The sequence below is a fragment of the Macadamia integrifolia genome, chromosome 14 (genome assembly GCF_013358625.1).
Source record: "Macadamia integrifolia cultivar HAES 741 chromosome 14, SCU_Mint_v3, whole genome shotgun sequence".
In the NCBI taxonomy this organism is placed as follows: Eukaryota; Viridiplantae; Streptophyta; class Magnoliopsida; order Proteales; family Proteaceae; genus Macadamia; species Macadamia integrifolia.
The window spans coordinates 10,903,956-10,922,103 of record NC_056570.1 but is presented as its reverse complement, the minus strand read 5'-3'; the positions used below and the strand labels follow the sequence as shown (position 1 = coordinate 10,922,103).

General features: G+C 38.9%; 1 protein-coding gene across 3 annotated transcripts; it reads right to left on the bottom strand.

Moving 5' to 3' along the window:
- Positions 1 to 647: 647 nt before the first annotated feature.
- LOC122061276 (calcium and calcium/calmodulin-dependent serine/threonine-protein kinase-like) lies at positions 648 to 16,456 on the bottom strand. Of its 3 annotated transcripts, XM_042624496.1 has the most exons (10): positions 16,108 to 16,456; positions 15,835 to 16,025; positions 14,753 to 14,802; positions 13,188 to 13,945; positions 12,972 to 13,026; positions 12,753 to 12,863; positions 12,295 to 12,527; positions 2,849 to 3,056; positions 1,196 to 1,255; positions 648 to 1,111 (listed from the first exon to the last, which is right to left on the bottom strand). In XM_042624496.1, the coding sequence occupies exons 4-10, from the start codon at positions 13,898 to 13,900 to the stop codon at positions 935 to 937; spliced, it is 1,557 nt and encodes a 518-aa protein (XP_042480430.1). In that variant the 5' UTR covers positions 13,901 to 13,945; positions 14,753 to 14,802; positions 15,835 to 16,025; positions 16,108 to 16,456; the 3' UTR covers positions 648 to 934. The 3 variants fall into 3 exon arrangements, with proteins under 3 accessions (XP_042480430.1, XP_042480431.1, XP_042480432.1); XM_042624497.1 differs by having other exon boundaries at positions 13,188 to 13,948; positions 15,835 to 16,456; XM_042624498.1 differs by lacking the exons at positions 14,753 to 14,802; positions 15,835 to 16,025; positions 16,108 to 16,456 and adding an exon at positions 14,499 to 14,723.
- Positions 16,457 to 18,148: the final 1,692 nt, after the last annotated feature.

Genomic DNA, 18,148 nt, shown 5'->3' with positions numbered 1-18,148 from the left:
TTTGTTCTTCTCATACTTAATGTCACTAGATCAGTACTTGTTCTGACCAAACGTAATCAGTATTTCCCTGGTGTTACCTCAGTTATGCTATTCTCTTTCCTCCATTAAATAATTGGATGTCTTATGTGTGTCTCTGTCAATAAGCCTTCTCTTGTTCAAAGAATTCTTCTCTTTATTCTCTAATTCTAACCTCATCTCCCTTCTTACTCTGCACACCCGGGGATACCTCGACATCAGTGATACGGTCCAATGTGTCGAGCTTGCTATTGCAAACCCAGCACAGCCTGGTGAGTTCTGGGTCTTCAACCAGTTCACTAAGCAGTTCTCTGTCAATCAACTTGCCACACTTCGTCACAAATGCAGGGAGAAAGCTAGGGCTGGATGTACAAGCCAAACCACATCTGCCATCTGATTCTCTTCTTGATTCATTGCTTAATTTTTCCATCAAGTACAAGGATAGAGTTGACACGAAACAGATTATGCCCAATGTTTGAAAAAAGCTGAGGATGGTTACAGCCTGATTGGGGTAGCTAAAATTTAGTCACTGTGATAAGGTTAAGTATGGCCTTGTATTCCTCAATTTTAACAAGTAATGTAATATCAGGGGTCATGTTTTTTGGGTGAAATTCCAACACTAGATGGCATGGTGAGTCAACTTACCTGAATTAATTGGATTGTATGCATGTGCCAATAGAATAACAGAGAGAAGTTGTTCAGTAATTAATGTCTGGATACAAGTTGATTCCATATGAACTGCCCAAATTCCCAATTGTCTGCAGCAACTTGAATTTGCCCAACTGTTTGGTATATTAAATTACTAGGAAAAAATATTAAGAGATTACTACATGATTTGAGCCAATTGGGTTGTATGGTTCTGAAGACAACTGTGAATGTCCCCAGCTGAATGGAAAGGAAGATGTTGTTAGTAGTAAAATTAGGTAGGTCGTAGGGAGTGGAGAACTACATCTTGGAGGGAGCTATCTCTCTTCATGGCAGCTTTGAACTCTTCGAAGGTGACCTTTCCATCTGTGTTGGCATCCATTCGTTCAAATATCTCATCCAGTGTTCCAGGTTCTGTGATATCTGCTGGAAGGCAGTCCTCCGGCAATGCCTGCACAGTTCATTGTGTCCTATCAAGAGCAATGGAAAACAAAAAGTCTTGGACTCAGAGGAAGTGAATGGGGAGAGACAGTACTCTGAGCATGGATGCCACTTCTTCCTTGGTGATGCATCCAGACCTGTCTGTATCATACATCTAACAGCCACAAAAAGCACAGGTGTACAGTTTTAATTCTCTTAAAATTCATCTTTGAGGTCAGAATACTTCCATAAAGGGTGCAAAGGAAAAGGAAAAGGAAAATATAGAAAAGCAGAAACGATTTAGATTGTTGAAGGAAAGGCATTCATGTTTCCAGATGCAGGGAAACTGGGAATCAGCCAAAGCAAATCTTGTTTCTGAGAAGTTTTACCCAATTCGATGATGGTAAGTGGGTTGCTGTTCCATTTACCTTTTCTTTTTACTGGATCATTTCATAATTATTAGAAGTCAATAATAACAAAGGGAGAGGGAATCATGGCAGCTGGTTGGCGCAAGTCACGATTCCCTCCCTAGGGGTGTTATGGTACCAGAATGTTAGAATTAGTACGTCATTGGTTAGTTTCCTATTCATGTTATGACTTCGTAATAGTTAATCTATATATTGAATGAAATGGGCAGTCTCAACCTTAAGGTTGTGACGCCCAAAGGTTACAGCCATCTCTCTCTCTCTCTTCCTTTTCTTCTTCTTCTTCTTCTAATTTCCAATAATCAACAAAGTCAAGAACCTTATACAAATCTGTGCATATCTATGAAAAACTTTGGTATCTGAACCTGAAATCAGGTTTTATCATAATTCATATCATCTTCATTTGCACACTTCTTTGATCCATACCACCAACCAAAAATAAATTGCACACCCATGATGCATTAAAAGTGCAGGACATGACATTTGAGGTTTTAGGTACACTGCAGTACATTACTGACACTGAATCTCAATGTATATACAATAATTACATAAATAAATAGTACATTGTGATTTACGTACCAACTATAAAACCCGATTATAATTAAGGGTTTTCTTTCACATCACTATGCCTAGCGAATATTTGAATCACATCATTTAAAACCTCATAAGGTAATAGATAAAAATATATGAAAGGGTTATCTATTTTCTTACGTTACAACCAAAGCTACGAGAAGTCGAGTCTTTTCATAGTGAAAAACCAACTGCATATTAATCATGCTAATGAGATGGATAAGATTACATGAAGTATGATTATAAAATTATAAGAGAAACAATAAAGTTACTCTGATATGAATAAAGCTAAGGGTACATAGAAACTTTGTAGAGAAAAAGAAATCAAACTTTATTTTACAAAGAGGAGAATTTCTATATGCAATACAACATTATTGTTCCATTTCCCTTCCCTTTTGTTTGGAGGCTGGGGACAAATATCAAACATGAATGTAAATGATCATAACTTTTTAGATTCATTTTTTCAATTAAAATTGAATATTTGATTTCTAGAATTGTAAACTAGTAATCTTGTTCCATAAATTGGTCACACATTGAACTGACAGCAGTGGTTCAAACTTCATAGCATAATAAGTTAAACTCAAAATCTGTGTTCGTTTTGCAGATGTGTGTCATTGTGCATGCACATGCACAATGAAATAAAAGACTATATTTTATTGAAAAAGTAAAACAAATAAAATAAAAGGGAAGAAAGAAAGAGAGAACACAAGGTCATCTTTACAAATTACTATATGCTATTTAGAAATGTGGATGAAAAAGAGATGTGAAGTCACCTGGAAACAGAGCTGAAGAGCATCATCTCCTTGTGAATTTCTGAGAGTTGAGAATCCGCATAGTATCTCTCTCATGTCCACAGTCCCATCATGGTTATTGTCAAAGAGGTAAAATATGTGGCGGGCAAGAGGTCGCAGTGAGTACATATTCATCGCTTTTAGGACCTCTTCAAATTCAGCTAATGTGGCAAAGTCACCATCTTTACGTCTGCATTTTGGATAACTCAAATCACTCTCATATATTCAAATACTGTTAGATTTGTGATGTAATGGTAATTGCAGGTTGTCCTTCAAGTTTTTTTCATTGACAAAATTACATGGACAGATTCAGCATGACATACTTTGCCTTACGCATCAAGATCCAGGAACAGCACTAAGTCCAAAGCCTCTATTGACCTATATTGAGTCCACCCCAATCGGGCAATTCAATATATGCTATTCTTGTTAAACTAGGAATCCATATTTCATGTGATCTCCTAGAGTTTGTTTCCTAATGTATGTCGAGCTGACTAGGGCACACACCATTGGGTATAAATACTGCTGAAATCTCTATTGGAAAAATACAATGAAATGCCAATTCTTCTGAGTTATCATGGTATCGAGAGCATAGGTTTCTCTCTCTCTCTCTCTCTCTCTCTCTCTCTCTTTCCTGCTCCCACGAGCAACTCGATCCTCTTTTCTGCAGGCCCTTCCCATCCCCCTGCCGCTGGACTTCTCCTACTCATGTCTTGATGATGGGGTAGCCTTAGGGAAAAGAGGAAAAATCGCACAAGAGGGGGAAGGGGAATCACATACAGCCCTAAGGCTCTCAAACATTAACTCAATTCATCATTCTTCAAAACTGAAATTATGAGTACATAGGCTCCTCTATTTAAAGAGGGCAGAATAGCAATCCTATCATAACTAGGAGCTAGTTTCCAAATAGGACTAGACAATCCTAGCAGGACTTGGACTCATAATAGGACTAGGACTATAACTCCAACATGGAGTAGGTAAATAACTAACTTAAATTGACTAATAACTGAAATAACAAAGGAAATAGACTCAAAACGGGACTCTAATTAAACTAATGAATTAAATCCCGTTTTCCTACTTTGTACCCATATTTTAGGCTCATTAAATTACAAAGATAACCCGTGGGATCAAAGGTCTAACACATACATAACCCAACTCAAGGCTTATTTGCAATAAAATAAGCCTATTAAATGACTTATCTACATCAATTCCCCCAATGTTGAGAAAAAATCGTCCACGAGTTTTGTAGAACGAGAGAATCAACATCAATCGATCAATATCCATCTTTGTCTGTATGAAATCACCATCAAAACCATGATCGAATGCTATGAAATTCACGACGCGAAGTTCATTGGTGAAGTAGTGACTCAGAAAAATAAAATCGATCGGTTCACTAAAGAGTTCAACCAATTTAAATTTTTCCACAAGTGATCTTCAGCTTCCAACGATGTCATCTCATCTTCTACCACTGGTGATTTATCTTCTGGTTCATCTTTCTATTGTTCAACGGTTGAAATCACATAATCGAAGGTAGAATGTACTATGGTTTTGAAGTCCAAGTAATGTCGTTGAGTCTCATTGAGCTTCTCTTGCATCAATTGCATTTGTTGACAAATATCTTGCATTTGTTGACGGATATCCAATAAAAGGTCTAGATCCATAAGGGAGAGAAAGGGAGTTGCGTGGAAGAGAAAGGGAGTCACAGGGAGTCGCATAGGAGAGAAAGGGAGTCATGTTTTAGTAAAGCAAGTGATCCTTCAGCTTTCATACCAATTTGATGGGGTAGCCTTAGAGAAAAGAGAGAAAATCACACAAGAGGGGGAAGGAAAATCACACACAGCCCTTAGGCTCTTAAACATTAACTATATTCATCATTCTTCAAAACTGAAATTATAAATGCATAGGCTCCTCTATTTAAAGAGGGCAGAATAACAATCTTATCATAACTAGGAGCTAGTTTTCAAATAGGACTAGACACTCCTAGCAGGACATGGATTCATATTAGGAGTAGGACTATAACTCCAACATAGAGTAGGTAACTAACTAACCTAAACTGACTAATAATTGAAATAACAAAGGAAATAGACTTAAAACAGGACTCTAACAAAATTAATGAATTAAATCCCTTTTTTCCTACTTTCTACCCATATTTTAGGCCCATTAACGTGGCTCATTACAAAGAAAACCCGTGGGATCAAAGGTCCAATACATACATAACCCAACCCAAGGCTTATTTGCAATAAAATAAGCCCATTAAGTGACTTATCTACATCACTTGGGTCTTTGGTTTCCTACACTTATCTTTCACCCTAGTCGGCATACTTCCTTATGGCCACCAAAACACCACCATCTCTCTCTACCACTGCCTCCACGGCTCTCATTCCATCCACACCATCTCCATATCATATTTTATCCATCAAGCTTACCCCTACCAACTTCCTCTTATGGAAGAAAAAAATTGTTCCTTATCTTCAGGGCCAATGTCTCTTTGGGTTTCACGATGATACCTATCCTTGTACCACTGATCCTAATGAGGTCCTCACGTGGCAGCAACAGGATTACCATCTTGTCAGCCTCTTGGTTGCCTCTCTCTCTCTCTCTCTCTCTCTCTCTCTCTCTCTCTCTCTCTCTCTCTCTCTCTCTCTGAGGGTGTTGTTCCAATCATCCTTGACAAAAACACGAGCCATGATATATGGACTACTTTACACGATACTTTTGGATCTACCTCGTCCACCCTTTTGATGTCTCTTAATCTTAGCATGCATAATCTTTGCTAAAAGGTGGATGAAACTATTTCCTTGTATCTGCAACGAGCCAAATTGATTACTGTCGAGTTGGCAGCCATTAGCAAGGCTCCTCTCTCTGAGGACTTTAACATCTATGTTCTTCGTGGTCTTAAAGAGGATCTTCAACCAAATTGTTCCTTCAATGCTCACTCATCTTGTGCCTCTTACTTACAATGAATTGTATAGTCTGCTTCTCAGTCACGAGAGTATGCGTGCCTTCTGAAAGCTCTCTATTTCTGAACCTAGTGCTACTTCTCCTTCCCTGATTGCCAACACCGCATAGCGGTCCTCCCCCTCCTCTAACAACTCCGGTTCCTCCTCTGGCCATGGCTCCTCTCAAGGTCGCAGAGCTCGTGATAAGTCTGGCCATGGTCGTGGTCATTCTTCTTAAGGAGGTCGCCTCTTCTACACCATTTGCTAGCCCACCAACCACAACGTCACCACCTGTTACTATGGCTCCTAGTCCTTCCCGACCCCCTACTATCCCTCCACCTATAACCCTAACCCACGTCCATCTCTCCCACTACCCATTACACTCAAACCATACCCTAACTTGGTATCCAGACACTAGTTCCTCTCACCAAGTTACCCCCGGATCTCCACTCCCTCTCCCACTGTGATAACTACACTGGACCAGATCAACAGCATTTCGGTAACAGTAAAGGCATTCCTATTTCTCTTGTTCGTCAAACTTCCCTTCCCTCCTCCTCCTCTTCTCTATTCTTCAAACTTAATAATGTCTTGCATATCCCCTCTATTTCTAAACCACTCCTTTCTATTAATAAATTTACCAGAGATAATAATGTCTATTTTAAATTCCATGCTTCTCATTTCTTTGTCAAGGATCAAGTCAGCAAGATGAATCTTCTTTCTGGACAGAGCAGTAATGGTCTTTACACACTTCAAGCTTTCTCCTCTACCACTCCTTCTGTCAACATTGCCAAACGAATGTCTATTGATGGCTGGCATCGTCGTCTCGGGCACCCGTTCAAGTGTATTCTCCGCTTCATGTTGCTTTCCAATAATTTTACGTGTCAATCCACAAGGTTGTGTTAGGTCTATACTTCATGCCAACTTGACAAGGCTAGTAGGTTGGCATTAGGTCCTTCTTCTTCTGTTAGTTTGTTTCCCCTATATCTTGTTTACAATGATGTTTGGGGCACATCCCCTACCACATCCCCTGAGGGCCATCGATATTTTGTAATATTTGTTGACAACTATTCAAAGTTCTACCCTATGGTTTATAAGTATGAGGCTTTTGGAAATTTAAAAAAATTCCAATCTTTGGTCCAATGACATTTCTCCCATAAATTAAAATCAATTCAAATAGATTGGGGAGGTGAATACCGCTCTCTCCCCACCTTCTTTGCCCCACTTGGGGTCTCTTATCGCTTTTCCTATCCCCAGACCTATGAACAACAGGGCGTTGTTGAATGACATCATCATCATATCGTCAAAACAGGGCTCACCCTGCTAGCCCATGGCTCTATTCCAAGGCAAGGCTGGCGTTATGCTTTCAATACTGCTGTGTACCTTATCAATCTACTCCTCTCACAAGGATCGAATCACATTTCCCCTTTTTAGCTTGTCCATTATGAGGCACTCCTAGGTTGTCTATCCTCAGTTCCCCTCCCTTGCCCTCATCATCTAACAGGGCTGGTTCATCCCATTTTGGTGCTCTTTCACCCATTCCCCTTGCCTCACCCCTTTCGCCCATATCCCCCAACCTCGGCTCCACTCCCTCACCTTCCCCACTTTGCACACATCCTTTTACCAACCTCTATGCCCACTCAAACATCACATACTATCCTGCCATCACCACCTTTTACCTTCCTTTCCCCTATCATTCCCACCCTTCCCCTCCCCCGAGTGGCCTTCAAATCCTTAACCAACCTCCCCTTGTTAACCCAGCCCGTCTGCACTAGATGCAGCTTGGATCTTGCCCCTATGCCCCAGTCTACCACCACTTCCCCACCCACCGAACCCACCTTTTTTAAGCAGGCTTCCAAATATCTTGAATTGCATGTTGCTATGGCAGATGAGTTCAATGCCCTCCTTCACAATGGCATTTGGACTCTCGTACCATGGACCATTCTAATGAATCTTATAGGTTGCAAGTGGGTTGATTGGACCAAACAGAAGGATGACAGGTCTCTTGAGAGCTACAAAGTGCTCCTTATTGCCAAGGGCTTTCATAAATAGGAAGGGCTTGACTATAATGAAACTTTTCTCTCCGTTGTCAAGTCCACCACCATCCATTCGATATTGTCTATTGCTACTTCTCAGGGTTGGCCTATGCGCCAGCTAGAAGTGCATAATGCTTTTTGTATGGTGTTCTTGATAAGGATGTATTAATGGTTTAGCCCCTAGGTTTTGAAGACTGTACCAAATTAATGCATGTTTGTAAGCTCCATCGGTCTCTGTATGGACTTAAATTGGCCCCTCGTGCCTGGTTTCAACGGTTAACTCAGTTTCTCTTATGCCTAGGCTTTCATGCATCCAAGACTGATCCATCCCTATTTATATATCATGTTGGTGCTACATATGTTTACGTGTTGATTTATGTTGACGATATTCTTGTTACCAGTAGCACTTCAAATCAAGTCTCCACATTGCTCCAGTTAGCCAATGAGTTTTCCATCAAGGATCTTGGTCCGATCCACTTTTTCATTGGGATTGAAGCTATTTTCACTCTAAAGGGCTTTTGCTTTCCCAAGATCGCTATATTGATGATCTCATTAAATGGGCTGGTATGACAAATTGCAAGTAAGTCCAAACATCGATGGCCACAAGCACGGAACCATCTCTTTTAGGGGGTGATTCCATGTCTAACCTGTCTCAATAATGGTCTATTGTTGGGGTGCTTTAGTATATTACACTCACCCGGCCTGTTATTAGTTATGTTGTCAATAAGGCCGGTCCCTACATGCATTCTCCATTTAAGGACAATTGGTTTTTGGTCAAGAGGATTTTGCAATGTCTTAAGGGAAATCTCTTGCACCTTCTCCTTGAATGGTCTTCTAATTGCACTCTCCAGGATTTCAGTGATATAGATTGGGCTGGTAGCTTTGAGGATCGCAAGTCAACTGGTATTTATACGATCTTCCTTAGTCCCAACCTTTTTTCCTAGACATCTCGTAAACAGAAGACTGTTGCCACATCTACAAAGGCCAAGCAAGGCATTGGTAGATGCCTCCGCTGAACTCATTTGGCTCGAATCTCTGTTCAAAGAACCCAGGTTTCCTCTATCTAGCTCTCTTGTGTTATGGTGTGAAAATATTGGCGCCACTTACCTCTCCGTGAATCCTGTCTTCCATGCTCTTACCAAGCATGTGGAGATATATTTTAATTTTGTTTGAGAGAGGGTGGCCTTTTGCCTGCTCTTTGTGCAATTCATTTCAACAGAAGATCAAATTGCCAATGTCCTCACTAAGGCATTATGAACGGTGCATTTCCATGTGACAATTTGAAGATCCGCCCTTGCGATACATCCCATTGAGGAGGTGTACTAACATGTATTAAGTCCACCCTAACGGGTAACTCAATATACACTACTCTTTGAGCTAGGGGAATCCATATTCCTCGTGATCTCCTAGAGCATGTTTCCTAATATATGTTTGGCCGACTAGGGCTCACACTGTTGTGTATAAATACTGTTGTAATCTCTATTGGAAATTAAATATAATGAAATACAAATTCTTCTGAGTTATCACCCTAAAAAATGTTCTCTTTTCAGTAAAAATTGGGTTAGTGTTTGACTTAGTTTTTTCCATGTTAAAATTATGATGTTGATATGGATTGATTTTTCCAGTATATATCATGTTGGCTCTCATCCAGTTGACTCATTGAGTTACATGATAGGTAATGTACTCCTATTTTGTGCCATCTCACTAAGAGATAAAGACTTTGATATTGGAAAACTGCTTTGACTGTTTTTTGATCCAAAGCGAAGAACAAAGGAACTAAAATTAACTAATAATAATAATAATATTAATAATAATAATAATAATAATAATGATAATAATAATAATAATAATAATAATAATAATAATAATAATAATGATAATAATAATAATAATAATAAGTAATCTAACAATTTCTAACTATACAATTTTTTGAATCCCAATACACATTTAAATATCTTGCTTGTATGATTTTGTTTTGTTACACTAGACCCACACTTTTATTTCTGTTTTCAAGTCTGAACCCAAGTCCAAAGTAATTTGCTTCCATTATTGTTTACAGGTTAGCTCCTCCTCCTCCTCCTCCTCCTCCTCATCATCATCATCATCATCATATGATCATCTTATTCTTCTTCTTTTCCTCTTTTTTTTTTTTTTTTTTTTCTTGAAAGTGGATTGGGGTGAAAAATATATTTACACAAAATCAGATCTCTTACAACTTGTAAACCTAGTTAAGTCCCAGAAGGCCAATACCCTTTCACATTTAAAACAATCTTCATAACCCACCATTTTCTGGAGTAACAGTTAGGATTTTGGATAGCTTTTGCTTATGAAATGTTGTAAAAGTTTGCAAACTTCTCTTCTTAATAGCAATAGCAATAGGAATAGCAATGGCAATAGCAATAGCAATAGCAAATAGCAAATAGCAAATAGCACTACCAATAGAAATAGTAATAATAAAGGTGAAGTATTATTTATTATTTTTATAAATATCACAAGACATCTATTTTGCCATGTGGATAGATGATATATTCCAACCATTGAATAGAGAGGACATGGTCTAAATTATCCACATGTAAAATTTTAAAGTTTAATTCATTCAAATACCCTTTATAGTGGCACATATACCATATATGTCCATGCATGTGTACCAATACTTTAGACATTATTGTGCATTCTCCCAACTCTAAGTAGGAACATATGGTTTAGAATAAAAATAAAAACCATAAAAAATGGATGGCTTAGATTTATCTTGTGATTTTTTGAAACATCACCTTCCATTATTAAATGGATAACCACCCTAATAATAAGGAAAAAAGATTCCTTCCAGGATGTGTGGCCCTTGCACCAGAATGGGGCCAATGGGAGCTTGGAAGGGGTCATCCATGGAGGGGTGGGGTGGTCATTTCGCCTCTCTTGTGACTGGGTGGAGAGTAATGTAGCCTCGTAGTATATCTTAGTTCATATATCCAATCAAATTAAAAGTGAAATTTTTGTGATATTTCAGTCCACACAGTTCCTTTTGTCTTTTGTTCTCGATTAAAATTTAAATAACTAAATGCCAATCATATAGGCGGCCATGTTATGGTCTTTATTGACCTAAAATAAACCTATGACAGTCCCTAGAGAGTTAATATGGCATAAACTAGAGAAGATAAGGGTGTCAAGCATATATGTAGATATAATTATGGATATATATGAGGACGTGGTGAATAGTATTAGAACTGTGGGAGGCAAGGAAGTGAATTATTAATTACAATTGAGATAATCAAGAATCAACTATAAGCCCTTATTCATTTGCGCTTATCGTGGATGATTTAACAAGCAACATTCAAGACGAGGTTCTGTGGTGTATGTGTTTTTGCTAATGATATTCCTTTGGTGAATGAGGCAAAGTAGAGATAACGCTAAGTTGGATCTATGGAGATCAACCTTGGAATCAAGAAGTTTTAAGGTAAGTAAAAGGAAGACGGACTATATGATGTGTAACTTTAGTCACACTAAGATGGATAATGAAATGGTGAAAATTGAGTAGACAAAGATACTACAAAGTGATTATTTTAGATATATGGTGTCGACCATAAATGAATAAGGTGATATAGAGGATGATGCTTTATAGAGAATTAAAGTGGGATGGATGAAGTGGAGATGTGCATCTGAAGCATTGTGCGACCAACGTATTCCTTTAAATCTTAAAGGAAAATTCTATAGGTTAGTCGTATGACTGATTATGATGTATAGGGCTGGATGTTGGGCAACTAAGAAATATCATATAGACAACCTATGTGTAGTAGAGATGAGGATGTTGAGATGGATGTGCAGCAAAACTAGGAAGGTTAAAGTAAGGAATAACCATATTAGAGCTGATTTGGGAGTTGACCAAATTCTTGATAAGCTCTGAGAAAGTCGCTTGAGGTGGCATGGCCATGTTCAACGGAGGTCTGGGATGCACCAGTAAGGAGGAGTGATCTGATTCAAACTGAAGGAACTAAAAGAGCTAGGGGCAAGCCTAAAATGACCATAAGAGAAATAGTGAGGAATACATGCATTGTTAGGCCTTGTCCAAGTATGCCCTTGAATGGATCTGATTGGAGTGCAAGAAGCCATGTGGCCAACCCCATTTAGGTGGAATTTTACTGAATTATTGTTGTTTTTGTGTTTCCTTTCTATAACTATTACTATTCTAATTTTTATTTTTTTTTCTCATGGATCCATGTAGCTGACCTTGGGATAAGGCTGAGTTGTTGTCTGAACATTTTAATAATCAGAATATCTTCTTATTCTCACGGGGAGGAAGTGAGATTTTGGTATTGTCAAGCAAATAGACTGTTTTAATGGCTGTCTAGATATAGAAATAAAAAAAGTATATGTTGTTCTCCAATCAGGATTATCTAATTAACATGTTCCACGTATAATGGAGCTTGTAAAAGGACATAGGTCTTGAATGAGTAGGGAAACTCACATTTTCTTAAAATGCATCCTCAACTTCTGAAGTTCCTCATGTGTAAGATCGTGAGACTCTAATAGATTCCTTAGCCTCTTTGTTCGCAACATAACTGTACTACTCATTAAGCTGGCTATCCCAGCTACTCGGAATTTACGACGGGCATTGAAATGATGTAGTCGAGAAATGATTTCAGCATCCATTAGCTCCTGGTTTGCTGAGTTCCCCATGACCCAAGGATGCAAAAGAATCTGTTTACAGATTTAGATAAATAAATTACTACAATTAGTTTATGGAGCGAAAAAACTAAGTTCAAAACAGGGTGACTCATTTTCAGCTGTTAGTTGCATATGAATTTTGAATTTTTAGATCTATCTTTATGTCTTGAAACTTTCAGGTTATGTGAAAGTAGTCATCCAATTTACCTGGCCCAAATATTGTAAGCCAACTTCATCCAGGAAGTGATCATATCATACCTCTTCAGCAGTTGGTCTCTTTTGAGGATCAACAGTCAGAAGGCTGGATATCAATTGTTTTGCTGATGGAGAAATAGTTTTCCAAGTATGGTCTTCAAAGCTGAAATCTCCCTGTGAAAGTGACCACATGAATGAACTTTAAAAGAGAGGTCATAAAAAGAGCAGTTAGACTTGGAACATGATAGAGTATTCTGCACTTAAGCAAAAAAAAAAACTTACAGCCAATATGAGTTTCTGTTTTTGCCGATATGATGTGGCTAGGAAAGGTGGATCACTGAAATATTGCGAGAAAAATGAGGGAGATTTAAGAGATAGGGAAACAATTCAATGGAAGGAAAGGTGGATCACTGAAATATTGAAAGAAAAATGACAGAGATTCAAGAGAAAGGGAAAAATTCAAAAAGGAAACAAGTTCAGAAAGAGTTATTGACATACCCAGAGAGGAGTATATACAGGATCACTCCCAAAGCCCACATATCAGTTGCAGATGTTATTCGTCCCTGAGACAATGTCTCGGGTGAGACATAGTCAATTGAACCAAACAACCCAACAATTGGTTCAGTGAATTCCTCTACAGAACTCACTCCAAAGTCCATTATTTTCAAAGGTGAATCCTCACTGTTGGTCAAGAAAAGGCAGTTTTCCGGCTTCAAATCACGATGGATGATGTTGGCCCAATGAAGCGCACTTAACCCATTGGCAATTTGCCTAACCACAGCTGCAGCTCCTGCCTCTGAGTATTTTTCCTGGTCTACTATGCGGTCAAAAAGCTCACCCCCAGAACACAACTCTAGCACAAGGTGGACACCATTTTTGTCCTCATAGAGATCATAGAGGTCAATCACATTTGGATGTGGACTCACATCTTCCTTTATCTTCCTCATAACTATAATCTCGTTAATCAGCAAGGTATCGGAAACTGATAAATGATTCCATTTTGCATTCTGTTTTGAGGCTGTGCTGTTCTCCTCCACCTCACTTTTTGGTGTTCCCTCTGGACTTCCAAACCTCTTAAGAGTTTTGACAGCTACCTCGAATTTGCCTCCACTAGACTTGCGAACTGCCCTTTTTACGACTGAAAATCCCCCTCCACCTAAAACTTCCAAGACATCATAATCGTCTGATAATTCCCTTATTTTCTCCCCCATGATTGACCCAATTTCTTTGGTTCACCAATGATCTTGATATGTTCTCTACTTGTTGAAGCCAAAACAAAGGGGTGTTATGCTTAAAATTAAAATCTTAGTAGTCCAAAACAGATTTAGAACTATCAATGCAAGCCCATAATTCATTTGAAAATAATCCAAATTACATCGTACCAAGAATAAGTAACAATAGTTAGGATAAAAACCACATCTTTACAGAGAACAGTAGCTGAAAGCTGGAGATCTCAAAAGGAAAACATAGCATTTAACCAATGTTTATTAGGGTAAACCAGACAATAATTTGTGAAAAAATGACCAAATAACAAATATATCACAGATATCTCAATTTTCACAGTGGATTATTATAATAAATCACAATGCATGCATGGTCTAAAGCAATTCAATATCAAAATGAAGAAAAATATCACAATATCTTTTAAGAACACCTCCAAAAATCCAACTGAGTCAAGTTAGAGGGAAAAGAAAAAAAAAAAATAATAATAATAATAATAATAATTTGAGGGGGTTATCCAACAATTTTGTAAGGGATGAAACCTGAAATCACCAAAACCATTAAGAAACCCAAGAGAAAGAGACCAACCTTAATCCAAAATCAGAAGAATTATTACATAGGTCAGGTGATAGAAGGAAAGAAACCCATTCTACAGAGTTGTACCAGGAAGAGATTGAAAGTAGACATTAATTTATATCATTCCTGAATCAGTTTCTCACATTCAATTACTGCTTAAAAAATGAAGGAATACAGACGGAATATCGTGTAAGGATTAAGAAATGAGGAAATAAAACTTGTGGGCTTGGGGACGAAGAAGAAGAGAGATGAGAGAATCCCCTAACCTTAGGCATTTCCATGTAGATCTCTGAATCTTTCTTCTCTTTCTGAAACCCTGTAAGAGAGAGAGACGAATAGAGAGAGCCGTTAAAAGATGAGGCGAATTAGTTTTTTTGGGCAGAGAGGAAGAGTTAGTTAGTTAGTTAAAGGGTAAGTTTGAAATACCCTTATATTTATAATAAGACATTTGTTCAAAATAAGGGCAAATGTGTTATTTAACTTTTAAACCTCAAATTGCCAACGTAAGCAGACTCTATCACTGCCAAGGGTAAGCATGTAAAATCACTAGAGAGGGGATTTATTCCTCGAGTTTTTACTGCTCCCTTCCTCCTCCTTCTTCTTGACCTGTTTTGAGAGTTTTAGCCATTAACTTAGACCCTTCAAGTCTTATCCAAGCCCCTTTAAAAACTTTGATTTCTCATCAACAAAAGCTAGAAAGGCAAGCAACGCATTCTTTCAAGGGTAGCTGCATTTAGGCAAACCTCCTGGTTGTCTCTGCACCCCTACTTCCTTTATCAATGAACGGTCATTTAGGGGCCTTGGTGATCCCCCATTGACGATGAAGCTTATCTCCCATCGCCTCTGGTACCATATATCTGTCGAACAATGAGTTGCCAGGGATTCGCATCCCGACATCGGTAGTACAAGTACGAGCTGACCTCTACGACCAGCACCAATGGTCCTCGACCACATGACCTGCCTATACACGAGAAGTATGCCTCATAGGGGGCCTTATGTGGGACCCTCACACCAATAACCGACTCTGGCCTCAACCAACATGGCTAACCAGGGTCAAACGGTTGCCTAACCCTCCACCATAGTTGAGTTAACTGTTAGGAAAGCTTACCATGGTTGATTTAACCATTGGAAAAGCTCACCCCTGGTTGAGTTAGCCATTACAGTCCGGGCCAACTCAGCCAAGGAAAAGGACAAGCTCTCTTATTTGATCCCGGTCCATGTTAGCATGGGAAAAACCCTCGACCAATGAAGGGGAATCAGACTGCCCATACAAGGGACCCTTAACTAGACCTACAATTAAGACTCTTAATCAACTGAATAACCTATGTAAGAATGTTAAGATGAGGACCTATTTGGCATCGGAGCTTCCTCCCGGAGCTCCCTCTGGGCAAGTTTCTGAACCATGTTGTGCAGTTTCACGTCACATGGAATCGTGCAACAATAGTGGCGCCGTCCATGGGAAGCTTACGACAAGCCATACAAGTACTTTCACAGTTTCAGTACGATTAAGAGAGGGCGAATGATGAAGACAACCAGGACCTATTCGAAAAAAGGAGGACAACCGTTAGACCCAATGCCACAAGAAAATCACCAGTAAGCGATGGGGGAGATCGAACAAGACCAGGCCGTGGACGATGTAGCGAACGCCCCTGCACTGGTGCATTTCGGAGTCCGAACAGTCCTGCCACCCCCTGTGACTGCGGAGCAGTTCAACAACCTATAAGAAAAAGTTCAACACTTGGCAGAGGCGATTCGAGAAGCCTCTAGGAACTTCATCAAGTGATCGCAGATGGGTGAACCTAGTCACTATGGCCATGAGAATGAGAATCTGGAAAAAATCAATCCCAGTCAATCCAACTCGGCGGAAGAAAGCCTAACCCACGGCAATCACGCCGACCACCCTTAAGAGAATGAAGGAGCAACCTTTGCCCAGATGAGGAAAAAGATGATGGCCTAGACCATTGTAGTCACACAAATCATCCCTCCCCCCCCCCCCCCCAAACAGAAAAGAAGGAGGCGATGGCGAGAGTACGAGAACTGGACAGAAAGCTGGGAATAGACAACCTGACCCAGAAGAGGTATCCCACATTCGGGATAATCCACCTAAGATGGCCCTGATCTTGCCAATGGCTTACTTTCTACGTCTTGAACTAGACCACATCATACCGAATCCGTACCAATAGGGGTGGGTAAGGGTTACCAAGTCAACCAACCCAAATCCTTTAAGATTGGTTTTACTTATACATATATATATATATATATATATATATATGACTCAAGGGCTCGTTTGCCTAGATCTTATGAGACGAGGACCTCCAAGGGCTTGTTTGTTTATCCTCTTTTTGAACAGTAACTTAAGGGTTTGTTTGGATTTTAGAGGTTTTAGGTTTTTAATTTAAAGCCTCTTTAAAAGCTAATTTAAAGGTTGTTTAAGGCCAAATTGAAATCCATTTTTTGCATTGGGTTCATTAGCTTGGACTATATTTAATGTTATAATTTGTTCTATGACATATTTATATATAATTTTTATACTCTATTTGTATTTAGTCGTAGAACCAAAAGGCCATTAATCTGGGTTTAGCCCTTGCTCTCTCCCTCAAAACCGGCTTATCAGGAGAAGGCACCCAGGGACATGCACTCACTCTCCCCGGGTCCGCCCGGCTCTGATACCAGATCTGGGTTTAGCCCTTTCACTCTCCCTCAAAACCGACTTATCAGGAGAAGGCGCCCAAGAACTTAAGTATAGATCATGGACGGGATCCACAAGTGATGTGGAACTAAACTCCTTATGCAAGAGATAGACACGCACTCACTAGTAAGCTTCCGCACACTCTTGTCTACACCATAAATTTTCAAGAAATCATTAAAGGGTGGAGCGAAATTCACCAAAATGGCACATCCTATTATTCCATAATTTTTCCCAGCATAGCAAAGTTAGTGACAATTGCCCAAAGGTGATGTCATCCAAGTTGAGAGAAATTACAGTAACCTAGAGATTTCTAAGCCTAAAGGTGAGAAGACCTCGAAAGTTATTATTCTTTTCACAGTAAATGTGGATTTACAAGAGGATCAGTGCATTCTTAGTCCAAAAGATAGGACTATAGCTATGGTTATGACTCTTGTATGATTTTTTTGTTGTCCTAGTGACACATTTAGATGTATGTTCCTGAACATAAAGATACATCTCCAATAGGAAAAATACGATAGTATTGAGTGAAACCCCACCAAAGTGGTATATTCAATTTGATTATATCTTCCCCAACAGTAAATGTGACATTTTCCCAAACGTGATGTCATCAAGGTTTGTAGATATATATTCACATGTTAGAAATGAACATTAACTTAAGGGGTTCTTTCATCTAAAAGTGATTGAATTTCTGACTATTAGTGTTATTTTCACAGTTAAAACAAGGAAATAAGAGGATCAATGAATTCCAGTCCCGAAGTATAGGGATACAGTTTTAGTTATAACTCTTATTTAAAACACATTAACAATTTATATGTTTTAATATTGTGGTTCATATTTTAAAATTTGACATATATTATGTTGTTTTTACTACCCTAGTAGGATGACTATTCCCTCAAGTTATGTGTCTTCCATCCCAAATTTTACTGGTCACAACTATGAAAAATGGTGGAGGAATTAGAATTGCATTTCGATC